General features: G+C 39.1%; 1 protein-coding gene across 1 annotated transcript in view; it reads right to left on the minus strand.

The window, feature by feature from the left end:
• The window catches only part of LOC122533023 (fasciclin-2-like), a gene marked incomplete at its 3' end in the record, with an annotated part of 15,879 nt that extends 5,417 nt beyond the window's left edge, over positions 1-10,462 (minus strand). Inside the window, exons 1-3 of the mRNA XM_043662326.1 lie at positions 10,307-10,462; positions 7,714-7,879; positions 6,320-6,343 (exon numbers count right to left, since the gene is read on the minus strand). Coding sequence (XP_043518261.1) covers positions 6,320-6,343; positions 7,714-7,879; positions 10,307-10,397 — 281 coding nt within the window. The remainder of the gene's footprint in view (positions 1-6,319; positions 6,344-7,713; positions 7,880-10,306) is intronic.
• Between the last annotated feature and the right edge of the window lie 2,904 nt (positions 10,463-13,366).

The raw sequence follows: 13,366 nt of genomic DNA on the forward strand, positions 1-13,366 counted from the left end.
ACTATTTATATATATGTAATATATATTTATACATAATACCACAGAGTCACTGAAAGACTGAATGATATAAAATAAAAATAACTTTTACAAACACACGTTTTTTTAATTTTTTATTATTTTATTTGGAAATGTAATTAATGGATTTTTTTTCAGTACTATGTGTGAAAAAACATCTCTCAAATGACTACTATTTATATATATGTAATATATATTTATACATAATACCACAGAGTCACTGAAAGACTGAATGATATAAAATAAAAATAACTTTTACAAACACACGTTTTTTTAATTTTTTATTATTTTATTTGGAAATGTAATTAATGGATTTTTTTCAGTATTATGTGTGAAAAACAACATCCCTCAAATGACTACCATTTATATATATAATATATATTTATATATAATACCACATGGTCACTGAAAGACTGAATGATATGAAGCAAAAATAACTTTTACAAACACATGTTTCTTAAATTTTTTATTATTTTATTTGGAAATGTAATTAATGGATTTTTTTCAGTATTATGTGTGACCACTATTTATATATATGTAATATATATTTATACATAATACCACAGGGTCACTGAAAGACTGAATGATATAAAACAAAAATAACTTTTACAAACATACGTTTTTTTTAATTTTTTATTATTTTATTTGGAAATGTAATTACTGAATTTTTTTTTCAGTACTATGTGTGAAAAACAACATCCGTCAAATAACCACCATTTATATATATAATATATATTTACATATAATACCACATGGTCACTGAAAGACTGAATGATATAAAACAAAAATAACTTTTACACACATTTTTTAAATTTCTTATTATTTTATTTGGAAATATGATTGATGAATTTTTTTCCGTATTATGTGTAAAAATACCTTTAAATGACCACTCACAAATACCCACTTTTTCAAACCCTTCAGTTTTTCAGTGGTCACTCTGTATATACACGTATGCAAGTAAATTGCTTTCTTTACTTTTCCTAGCTGCTAAATTTAAAAAAGAAAATAGGGAAAGTAATTTGACCAGAGTGGGAATTAATTTTCACCAGTGGAGGAAGACTGAGCGAGCAGTTCGAGCTCAGAAGATGTTTCGCGCCGCCTCTGATTTAAACCGTGGGCTCTGTTTTTCATCTTTGACGATTCGGTGAGAGTGAAGATCAAGAACAATATCGGTGAACGTAGAAAAAGTCGTGCAAATCATCCGAGCGCGTCAGGCGGTTGAAGAAAATCGACGACGTCGTAGATTCAATGGTGCACGACGCACTTTGCGCGACCGATCGATCGATCGACATCCGCCGAACGAGAACGGTATCCGGGAATACCGGAGGCGCATTCCTGAGCTCGTAAATCGTTGGCAAAACATCTAATCCGTATTCTAACGCGAAACAGCGAGCCGATATCGGTGAAATATCGTTACGAGGGCTGTACACGCGGCCAAGGACCCGTCGAACTCGGATCGATGTGGGGGACTGGCTGTTGGTGTGGTTTCGAGGGATCACACAGGCCAGGATTCGCAAATCGATCGACCTTAATTCGACGTAAGAGCCAGATCGAACCGGGAGACCTCTCTCCCGCGGCTCCTTCACCTCTCAGAGAACGCGAGGGAGAGAGAGAGAGAGAGAGAGAGAGAGAGAGAGAGAGAGAGAGAGGCTGGTCTCTACCTGATTCCTGAGCTGTTGAACGCGGACAGCCGGCAATTTCGTCGTCGTCGTTCGTGTGTTGTGCGCACGACCTGGTGAAACCGGCGGTACAAACGAGACGCATTCACATGGATTCACACAATTTAACAACACCGCATGACAGAGTACTGGCTCGGAGATAAGGTTCTGGCAACACAGGCAGAGATGCTGAATCGCGTCGTAATGAATGGCTTCGGATGCGGATCCGAATGGCTGGCTTCTCCGACCGGAGATACACGCTTTAACGAACCCTTTCGATTAGGAGGTGCCAGAGAGAGTTTGAGAGAGAGAGAGAGAGAGAGAGATCGGTGATTTTGAGGGGGAAAACCGCGGGTAAAAATGAACGCGGTTGATCCGTGGGTTCCGAGGTTAGAAATCAACGGCTGAGGTCAAACGATGCTGGATCGTGGACTCGTTTAGTTTCCCTCGTCGGAGGATCGTTTATCTCGATTTAATTTCTTGCATTTCTACTTGTGCGTAATTTTTTTTAAACTACAATTATACCAACAGCGTGAAAGGTTCTGGCTTGGCTCTCAGTCTCTGACTTCTGTCGTAGAAAATCCTACAAGAATCGTGGAAAGTTTTCTTACCTGCGGTTGAAGTCTGCGCGAAAACGTAACAGCTAACCTTCAACCGCAAGTGGTAACGCCTCCGTAACGACCAGCCGCGCATCCCGATTACCCAACTTCAACGTTTGCCTAACCTCCGTTCCCACGAGCACCCACGTACATGTTAGTCGAAAAAGAAACGTTTCGAGGGAAAGAGAATGAGAGAGAACGATCACGCGGAACGAGTTGTTCCTACAGCAGAGCTGGGCGAAACAACGTCTGATTAACGATTGACACGATGATGATTAATACGCAATGAAAATATTAGTCATTGATTAACAAAATAATTAATAATCAATGAATATAAATTTGTTAATAAATCGCGAATCGACTGTTCGACAACAATCTTAATAATTTAAATAAAAAATATAAATTTATTAATAAATCGCGAATCGATTGTTCGACAACAATCTTAATAATTTGAACAATTGACAATTAATAAAAAAATATAAATTTATTAATAAATCGCGAACTGACTGTTCGACAACAATCTCAATAATTTAAAATTCAATCGTTTAATAATTTAAAACTACCGATTAATAACTACAAATTATAAAATTTAATCGGGATTACTGAGTTTCTTTAAAAACGATTAATTGAAACGACGATTACGAAAGCACGATGACTGCTATCTAATAATATTGATTATTGCCCAACTCTGCGGTACACCGAGATGTGGCACGCGAAATCAGAAAACCGCGAGAAGAAAAAAAAAGAGAGGATGGAATAGAACACATAGAAGAGAATATTTTTAGAGTTAACTATGTGTGCGCGCATGCTGTAAATTTGTAAATTTGTCACTTGTAAATTTGACGAAAAGCTTTACGTGTCTCAAATTATCCACAGCTCACGATAAAAAAAAAAAAATAAGATTCTTAACACGTTTGAGACAGCGTCGGTCCCTGCGGATTGACACTTCGTTATTCGTTTAGCCGCGGACTGACGCTTCATTATTCGTTTAACTGGTACCGGACACTTTATCGAGTCTGGTAAATACACTTGCTCTTCGTTAATATAAAAAAAAAAAACCTATAATTCATATAACCACAAAAAAATACACGTTCGTGTCAGGAACGTGTTAAGAATGTAATTCCTCCCTAATCTCTCCTTAATTCCCCATTTATTTAGAATGGCGCCGCGAGTTACTGTCCGGCAACTTTAACGCAGGGAAGATAGTAAGCACAGCGTTAGTCCGACGATTATGCAATAATAACGTTTCTTCCCGCCTAATCGGTGAACACCGGCCGTAAGTACGATTAATGAAACGGTTCTCGGGGGTGGGTGCACGCGTCTCTCGCGCTGAATTTATTGGCCATTACTCCGCCGCGACGAGCGGGCATAATTATGCAAATCGCTCGGGGTCCGCGTAATCGGGCAAACACGCGAGAGTCCGACGAATCAGTTACCAAGGCGAACGCTCGTTCCGGATTGTTTGATCTCGTTGTTCAATGTTTGCAAGACGCACACCTCTCCCTCCCCCAACCCTTCCCGACACGTTATTTAACCATCGAAGGATCGATCCTTCGTCACGTCGAACGGAAGATACGATCGTACGAATGGACACACGGATGGGTGTCTCGTTGATCCAGTGCCCGTTCAAGTCGAGCACAAGCGCGTGTTGAATTTGCTAGCAAATTCTCTCCCTCGCGCCCTCTGTTTTGATTAATCGTACGGCAATCGAGCGACAAAACCGGCACAATTACACGCCTGAGATCAATCGGAGAGTGGCTCAAGGCCACTCTCCCTTTCCACTTTCCAAATCGGGCAGACCTGGGTGTATTGAAAAAAATCAAGTTATTTAAATTTCTTATTCCTGAAATAATCTATATGGTGATCTACTTCGTATATAGATGTGAGGTTGATTCATTTCTAATTGAATGATTTATTCGCCATCTCGTGAAATAAATTGGTCGCCATTTGCCGGGATCTTTATATGTTGTTTGAATAGAATCTTGACAGAAATAACTTGATTTTGTAAAATCTTCAAGTAACATTATTTTTCAATTATTTACTTCTGAAATAATCTATATGGTGATCTATTTCGTATAGAGAAGTGAGGTTGATTCATTTTCAATTGAATGATTTATTCGCCATCTCGTGAAATAAATTCTTCGCCATTTGCCAGGATCTTTATTTGTTGTTTGAATAGAATCTTGACAGAAATAACTGATTTTGTAAAATCTTCAAGTAAGATTATTTTTCAATTATTTACCTCTGAAATAATCTATATGGTGATCTATTTCGCATAGAAGTGAAGTTGATTCATTTTCAATTGAATGATTTATTCGCCATCTCGTGAAATAAATTGTTCGCCATTTGCCAAGATCTTTATTTGTTATTTGAATAGAATCTTGATAGAAATAACTGATTTTGTAAAATCTTCAAGTAACACTATTTTTCAATTATTTACTTCTGAAATAACCTATATGGTGATCTATTTCGTATAGAAGTGAAGTTGATTTATATCCAATTAGAATCTTGAATAGAAATAACTGATTAATTTCAAGATATAACGTCCAACGTTTATTTCTCATTCTGTGGCTGCGGTACAGTTAGTTACGGCTTATCTGTCAGACACAAGTTGAAATGGATATCGATTTTTTTAACGACGATGGCAGAAATATATTTAGATATGCTCCGTAACAAGTATTTGCAAAAAATGATACATCCTTTTCATCTAGAATAATTCTCGTTTGCAACTTTAACAAATGCCTCTCAAATTTTGTCTAATTAACGGATCAAACGTTCGAAGAACTAGTCCTCCTCCTGTCAAAAGCCAAGACATTCTTGTAACAATGAATTATTTCGATTGTTTTCTTCATTCGAGTATTTCAGTTTCATCGGTATTTATACGTCGAATGTTATTTCAAAAACAAATTTTCAATTCAATCAAATAAATATCCTCAAATAATCAGTTCTTCAATTTATTATTCAGCCAATAAATTATTCGCCTGGCTTCGAATTCCTTTGATCGATCAAACGAGCTACATACCAACAACAATGTTACCTCAATAATTATCGTTCGCCTAGGTTTGAATAGCTCCAGGAGAAACAGAAAGTAGCAAAGTCGACGCTTACGCTCGCTTCACTCTCGCGAGAAATTAACCAAAATTTTCTGTACCAAAATTGTAAAATTCTCAGTAATTTTAAGTAAAACAAAAATATTCAAAGCGAACGATAAATTTATTACTTCTCGATAATTTCCATCCAGATGATATCGTGCCGACGAGTTTTCAAAAAAGAGCGAACGAATTATCGTGCAATTATTGTATACGGTTTGGTCGTTCGTTACGGTCCGCAATCAGCTGCCAGCGCGCAGGGTGGTTAAACTGCGTCTGTCCCTCTTGCTCGCGCGCGAGACGAGCATTATATATCCGTTTCGATTAGCCCGAAAGATCGCCGCGGACGAAAAACAGCGTAATCGCCCGTTTCGGGTGTTTGTCGCCGTTTGTTCGTTAAACAACGCGAGCCGAGCGTCGCTTAACATCTACTTTAGCAGCGGCGTGTTTCGTTGGCATCAGCGATGCCGAGGCCTCAGATGGGGCTCTCTTGGCTCTGTTTAACCGTTCAAATACAACGCGAAGTCAGTTTGGCTACGGAAGGCGGAAAACTTTCGCGAACAGCTTAATGAGCAACGCTTAGCTCGCAGAACAATCGGGCGAACCTGCTGCAATTAAGAGTTCCGTACAGGGGGGAGGGAGAGGGAGGAGGAGGCTGCAGTAAACGTAAATCAGGGGAGAGGAAGGTTAAAGGGGGTCGACGATGGTTGCGCGCGTTTCTCGATGATGTTCGTGAACGTGCGTGTGTGTTTGTGTGTGTTTGTTTGCGTGTAGAAAAGAAAGAGAACAGTGTTCTAAGTGTTTGCGATGGAACGGAAATTTCTAATGTAACTATATCATAGCGTATAAATGTACATATATTTATTTAAAGGGGACGACCATGGCAGAACAGAGATGGACTGGCAACGACACTACGGGGTAGCGTGTAAAAGTCTTGAATGGAGTTTTGTATACTCGCCTTTCCATCGGCAAGACGACGAGTCTGTGTGCAAGATAAGTGACAGAAATTCGTTAAATTAGTGCTGTGTGTCGGTCGGTGTTCCTATCTGTGTGTTTTATTTTCACTTATTTATTTCTTTTCACAGAGAAGAGAAAATATTATTGGGGAAAGTTAGTTGGGCTCGAGTTAGTAGACGCTGAGTAGGCGATAATCTTTCAGATGGAGAAAGAAACTTTCAATTTTCCATATATATATATATATTCGAATTCCATATATATTCGAATCTCCACTCAAAAATTACGCCAGACCCACTCTTTTTTTTTTTTTTTTGGTTGTTAGCTAAAGGCTCTGTTATTGTCGCGAGAAGCTCAAAAGCGTGAATTCTCCTTGCTCGTGTACTCTCGTCCGACTTGACAAACGTTTGGTTGACGCCGTGACGACACTCGTTTTACTCTACTTTCTACATTTCTCACAACGATCCGCTCGAGTTATGACCGCGTGCCACGATTCCAAAGAATCCAAAGAATCCACGAGTCCAGGATCTCTGATCGGATTCGTCGATGCTTGCAAAGTGCCTCGACGAATTTTAATCATCGCCAGTTTCATTTAACAATCTATTAATAATCTAAATTATTATATATATATATATTTAATACTCTAACTATAATAAATTAGAATATAATTAAATATAATAATTATGATATAATATAATATAATTATAAGAAATTTAATAATCCAAATTCCAGTTATTCAAATCAAAAGTTGCTAGACTTGAATCTTGCTTGAGAACAATTCAGAGATATATAAGCCACGTCAATTATCAATCCAATTACCTCGCAACGTCCGAGATTATTCTTAACCGTCGACTAAAAAGTAAAATTATCAAACTATCTTTGACAAATCTTCATTTTATTTTTATATGCTTGTATCAAGGATAATACGTTTCACCAATTTTCCTTGTAAACATATTTTAACCTCTTGCGCTGGGATGACGCCGAGAATCTTTTGTCCCAAAATTGCAATATTTCCTCAGTTTTAAGTATATTTAAGTATAACCCGGGCAAAACAAATAATAAATTTATCACTCCTCGATAATTTCTGTTTAAAATACCCAGTGATGTACCGACGAGTTCAAAAAGAAAGCGACAAATTATTGTACACGGTTCGGTCACTCGTTATGGTCCGCAATCATCGTTGCCAGCGCAAGTGGTTCAATAGACCAGATAGATCGTACGAGTTGTTGCTTTCGTTCAGACGAGAATACACCGCGCGGATGACCAGAAAAAGGGACCAAAAACAAAAAGAAAAGAACAAAAAAAAAAAAAAAAGACTTTCTAAAGACACAGAGTTTGGGTCTCGAGTGCTACGCTCCGAGTTGTTACGTTCGTAACAGTTTAATTAGAGGGACTTACTTGAGCGACTCGATCACGCGATCCTGAGGATCGATCCACTGCATGTCCTTGATCAGCTTCGTGTCGTCGACGTTCGGCTTACACGTGAGGATGATGCTGGAGCCGATCGGCCTCGTCTGCGTATCCCCGTTTGGCATGATCTCCAGGGAAGGCTCCTTAGCGTGAGCTGCGGGCAAAATCGAGACGCAAAGTCGCTCGTTAGATCGTTTGCGCGTGAGAGAAAAGGAAGAAGAGGATGGATGGAATCGTGTCGTCGGGTAATTGCACGTAATTTTCCGCGAGTCAGGGGAAATCGGTGCCGATTTTTCCGTACATACATTCTCTCTCGTATCCGCTTGGTAATCACGGACAGTTTTTTGCGCGAAATCGGCCAATTTCGACTAGGTAGGATCGCGTTTAAGAGGACAAGAGGATCGAGGAGAATCAAACATTCACTATTGTGTAAAAAGAGAAACGACTTTTCTCGCGTTTCTTTCGGGAAATTTCGAGAAGACCGCTCTCTCTCTCTCTCTGTCTGTCTGTCTGTTTGTCTCTCGTGTGTATATGTTATATACAAGGGGCTGAGCCCGGCATAATCTAAAATTTATGATGATACGACGTGTCTTATACGGCGAAACGCAAAAACGTTTGTTGAAACATATTGCGGTAACTTCTACCGTGTCTCGAAACGGACGCAGGAGGCGAGCAACAGAGGGCGAAAAGAGCGAGTAAAAAGTGGTGCAAATTGACACAGAAAAATGCGCGCAAACAGAGAGAACGCAACTCGGTGGCCCGAGAACAAAGAGCGGTCACAGAGGTGAAAAGAAAAAAAAGAAAAAAAAAAGAAAAAAGTTGTCCGCGGTTTGCGACTCTTTTTCGGGACACACAACGGTGCTTGGAAAATGTCGTCAGTCAGGTCCCATTTTTTACAAAATGTTATTTTCATTCGTGAGACAAAGAGTTTCCAAAGAAGCTTCTGTAGTTGTATAACATTTGCACGGAAATTTACGATCAAGGGAAAAATGTACACTAAATTGAAGGAAACAACAAGTGGAGCAAGCAATGTGATATACGAAAGAGAGAGAGAGAGAGAGAGAGAGAAAAGGGGATTACGTGTACCTAGAGGGTGTTTGGAGAAAATTGTCTCTGACTCACAACAAACGTGGTTCCACGCGACACCATGTACCACCGTCGCAGCGTGTTATTGTGAGTCACAACCGCTTTCAAGTTGCAAACCCCTAATCAGAACGGTTGTTCGAGTTGTTCGCTACGGTAAACTTGAACGAGACACGAGACACTATTCACAAGTGGTTCTGAGAATTCAGAAAAAGAACGAGAAACCTTCGTTTGAACCTTTCCAATATTCTCGAACGATGACTTGATGTTCAAAATTTAGATTAATTTTTCGAACGCCATGTGTTGGAAAAAATCACGATTTCAGACGATTATAGAACTACCTGTCCATTTCCATTTCGAAACGAATTATCGTACACATAAACGAAAAGTCAAAGGATCAAGAATTAGCCCATTTTGATCAATAGGGGAGACAATTTCGGATGATTTCTCAGCGTCATTCAGCATCAAAATTCTAATAGAAACTAGAAAAATAAATTATCCTATTGAACAAATTATAGAAATTAGAAAAATAAATTGAAAGAAATCTAGAATATATTCGAATATAAATGAAAAATCGAAGAATTAAGATTATTCCGTTTCGATCAATAGGGGAATCGTTGCCTCGTTGGCAATTTCCGATGATTTCTCGTCACTTAGCGAAAATTCTAGAAACTAGAAAAATAAATTATCCTATTGAACAAATTATATTATAGAAACTAGAAAAATAAATTGAACGAAATCTAGAATATACTCGAATATAAATGAAAAATCGAAGAATTAAGATTATCCCGTTTCGATCAATAAAGGAATCGTTGCCTCGTTGGCAATTTCGGATGATTTCTCGTCATTCAGCTAAAAATCCTAGAAGTTAGAAAAATAAATCGAAAAAAAAACCTAGAATATATTGAACAGATTACAACTGTAACGACACGAAGCTTCTCGATGAAATCGAAAGAGAAAAAACAGCAAAATGGTACCAAAATGGTACCATTTTCAATTTCTTCGTCTCATCGAATGAATGTCAACAAAATGATCAAGATTTACGACCAAGGAAACAAGTAATTAAGTGAAATCACTACGATACGTCGAGAATGAGCTCAAAAACGGATCCGATCGGTTTTTATTCCATTATAACACCTGTAATAACTTTAAATAAAAGCTGTAATAACTTTTAAATAAAATAAAATTTTCTACAGTGTCGGAAAACGACGTTACTTATAGGTGTCCTTAACCACTTGCGCCGGCAACTCGATTGCGGACCGTAACGAGTGACCGTATACAATAATTCGCCGCTTTCTCTTTACTTTCGACCTCGTCGGCACGATATCACCGGATAGAAATTATTAAGAAGTAAATAAACTTATCGTACATTTTCAATATAACTCAAAACTGAGAAAATGTTGCAATTTTGACAAAGAATCTCGACGATTCCAGCACGTCAATTCCAGCGCAAGAGGGGTTGAAAAAAACTTCGCGCCTGTGATCTGAACCTTCTTACCTAAGTGATCAAAGACGCGAGACGGCGGCGTGGCTCTGAGGACGTATATGCAGAGCACGGAAACGCAGATGGACGTCTCGGCGGCGCTCATCGTCGCGACGCGGCCGGGGGCCGGATGGATGCCACGAGTGCTTTTATGGCGACGCACGTGCGTCGACTATGACGCCGGAATGCGGCCGGTTATGCCGCGGCGTGACACGACACGCAACGAGCGCCTCTTGGGTGCCCCCCAAGCGCGCCGGTACGCGCCAACAGGAAGCCAGAATTAAGCTAATTAATCGTGACGAGCGAAAGTACGGAATTGGCCTAACTGGGAAACGTCCCGAGAGCCTATCTGTCGTTGGCGTTCTATCGCGCTTGCTCCCAGAAATATAATACAAGACGGACATTTGGACTCGATTGTTCATCAGTAATTGAGAAATATTATTATTCGATGGTATGTTGGTAGTTGATAATTATACAGGGTGATTAATCTTCTCCGACTGTGACGATGCAAAAAATATTTCTCGCCTAACGTGAATGGGTATCGAAAGATCAGTAACTGGTAAGAATCTTCCTTTTTCATACAACTGTGTAATTTTTTTTTTTTTTCTTCATATGATGTAGCTGGGAAAAAAAGAAATACATTCAGGTACGTAAAGGATTTTGAAAACTTAAACTTCACGTGTAAATTTATCTCTATCGAGATCACAGAGCTTGGCCAAGATGTAGGTAAACTATTTGTTTACTATTTGTTACATCGTCAATGATCAATCTCTTCTAACAGCTTGAAGAACCGAGTATATGCATATCTTCAGAAAATTTCATTTTCCAAAGTGAGCCAAACAATTTCTCTCTAAAAAGTTTCGTCATTTTTTCTTATTGCATAATGTCCAAATTAAGAGATTCTTTACTTTCCCTCTACAGTCCGAACAGTTTCTCTAAGAGCGCCCTTTATTCCCAAAACTCTTGAATTGAAACTCGCTAATTGCAAGTATCTGTTCAAAACAAACAGAAAAAGAAAAAAAGGAGGAAAGACGATTCATTCTCATAACATGTGGGATGCAATAATTCGTCGAAAAAGCCGCGGCACGTCTGTTCGTCGCGCGTGACGCACGAATTCGCGCCTGACGTAACCAATTTCTGCGTGTTGCGAAAATTGAAACTGTGTCAAATGAAACGACTCGTTAAAAACGAAAAAAAAAGAAAAAAAAAAGGAAAAAAAGAGGTGTCGTTCTCGCTTTACAGCGTCGTTCCGCTCGTGGGACGGCCGGCGAGATATTCGCGCGCGTCGAAACACCACGGCAATTAATTCAACGAAAGAGGAACAAACACTCGTTTGGCCAGACGGAACGCGAGGATGTTTTTCGTGGAAAGGAATTAAAGGGAAGAAAGTCTGGCTACGTATATAATTTCCGGTCGGTGGCCAAGGACTGCGTCTCGGCAGAAACTTCTTTAATTGAGACGTCGAAGAAGATGCGTCGAGACTTGGAGATACCCGGACTCTCGTTATCAAAGTATCGGAACTTTCACGACGCGTTTTCACAATGCTAGATTGAGAGAGAGAGAGAGAGAGAGAGAGAGAGAGAGAGAGAGAGAGAGAGAGAGAGAGAGAGAGAGAGAGAGGAGAGAGAGAGAAGACCAGGGGACGTTCTCCTGACGTCGAACGACTCGGAGATGAAGCGTGAAAGACTAGGGGGGAAAAAGAAGCTTCGGGCGATGGGTTTTCGATGGGCGTTTAACGCCAAACCGTACCAACGTCCGGTGAAATGAAAAATTGAAAAATTTCACTTCGAATCGTTCGTTGTCGCTTCTTTCGTTTCTTTTAACTCTCGTACAGAATGGAAAGAAATATTTGTCACGTAGATGGCTCATCACGTAGATGAATTCTACACCTTCGATTTGATGGAGATACATGTAAAGAATCTGCAGAATTGATTTTATGCAGCATGAATTTTATTTATTTATTTATTTTTTTTGTTGTTTTTTTGCATTGTATTCTACTCATTACGAAGGTAAAACTTTTCCAAGGAACCATAACAGTTCTCTTGAAAAATGGTAAAAAAGTTGCTTAATTATCATTTGACACTGCGTGCTAACAGCGACTTTATGATTTTGGATGACGTGGACGTCTATATTACGTAACGTTTATATTTCGAATAATGTTAACAGTTAGTTTTATCATTTGATTATTTAGACTCACACCGATGTTACAACTATGATCAATCAAATGTTAGCGTGAGTTCAGAATCATAAAGTCGCTGTTAGCACGCACGCGTCCACAGTGTTAAACGATTGAGAAACCTTCTCGCCATTTTTCAAAAGAAGTATTAGGTTACGACGAGTAGAATACAATGCAAAAAAAAAAGAAAAAAAAAATTTTTTGATCTTGAAATTCAAGGTGGTCGAAGGTGTAGAGTTCTATGATAGTTATGGACAGACCTTTTCTTTCCACCCTGTAGACAAAAGATATGAAAATATATACAGGGTGATCGGTTAATTCTTCTAAAAAAAATTTTACGTTTCAAACAACAAACGCATCTTTTCAGATAACGAACACCATGTGAAACTGTATTTTACTGTCATCCATGGACGATTAATTCGACTAACGAACAATTCTTTTCTACAATCAAACTTACTTCCGTGCATTGTTTTCTATATTAAATATACAGTTAGCTGTATTATTCTGACCAGTTAAACGTTTACTATTGAAGCTGCAAAATTCTGTTTGCAAATTGCGATCACTTTGCTATGAAATAAAGTTTCGATTAAAAGAAAAAGAATTAGCAACAACGTTTGTTGGCCGATGGAACTTTGGAACACCCAAGGTATCGGAGTGGGAGAAATTACGTTTGGAAAAGGGGGCGGAGGCAAAGCCAAGGTAGATAGACAGATAGGTAGTTAACGAGTGAAGCAGACGGTACGTAATTCGAGAGAATTCGTCCCCGAGCTTACGAGAAGATGACTCAAACGGAAAGTCCAATTTTCGGTCTTATGGTCTGCTCGTTTCGCGATAAGAAGTTCAGCAATCGACTGAGAGGGCGGCGGGAGACAGGTTTCGGGGTTCGAAACAAGGATTAC

The sequence above is a fragment of the Frieseomelitta varia genome, unplaced genomic scaffold (assembly GCF_011392965.1).
Source record: "Frieseomelitta varia isolate USP_RPSP 00005682 unplaced genomic scaffold, Fvar_1.2 scaffold_489, whole genome shotgun sequence".
Classification (NCBI taxonomy): Eukaryota; Metazoa; Arthropoda; class Insecta; order Hymenoptera; family Apidae; genus Frieseomelitta; species Frieseomelitta varia.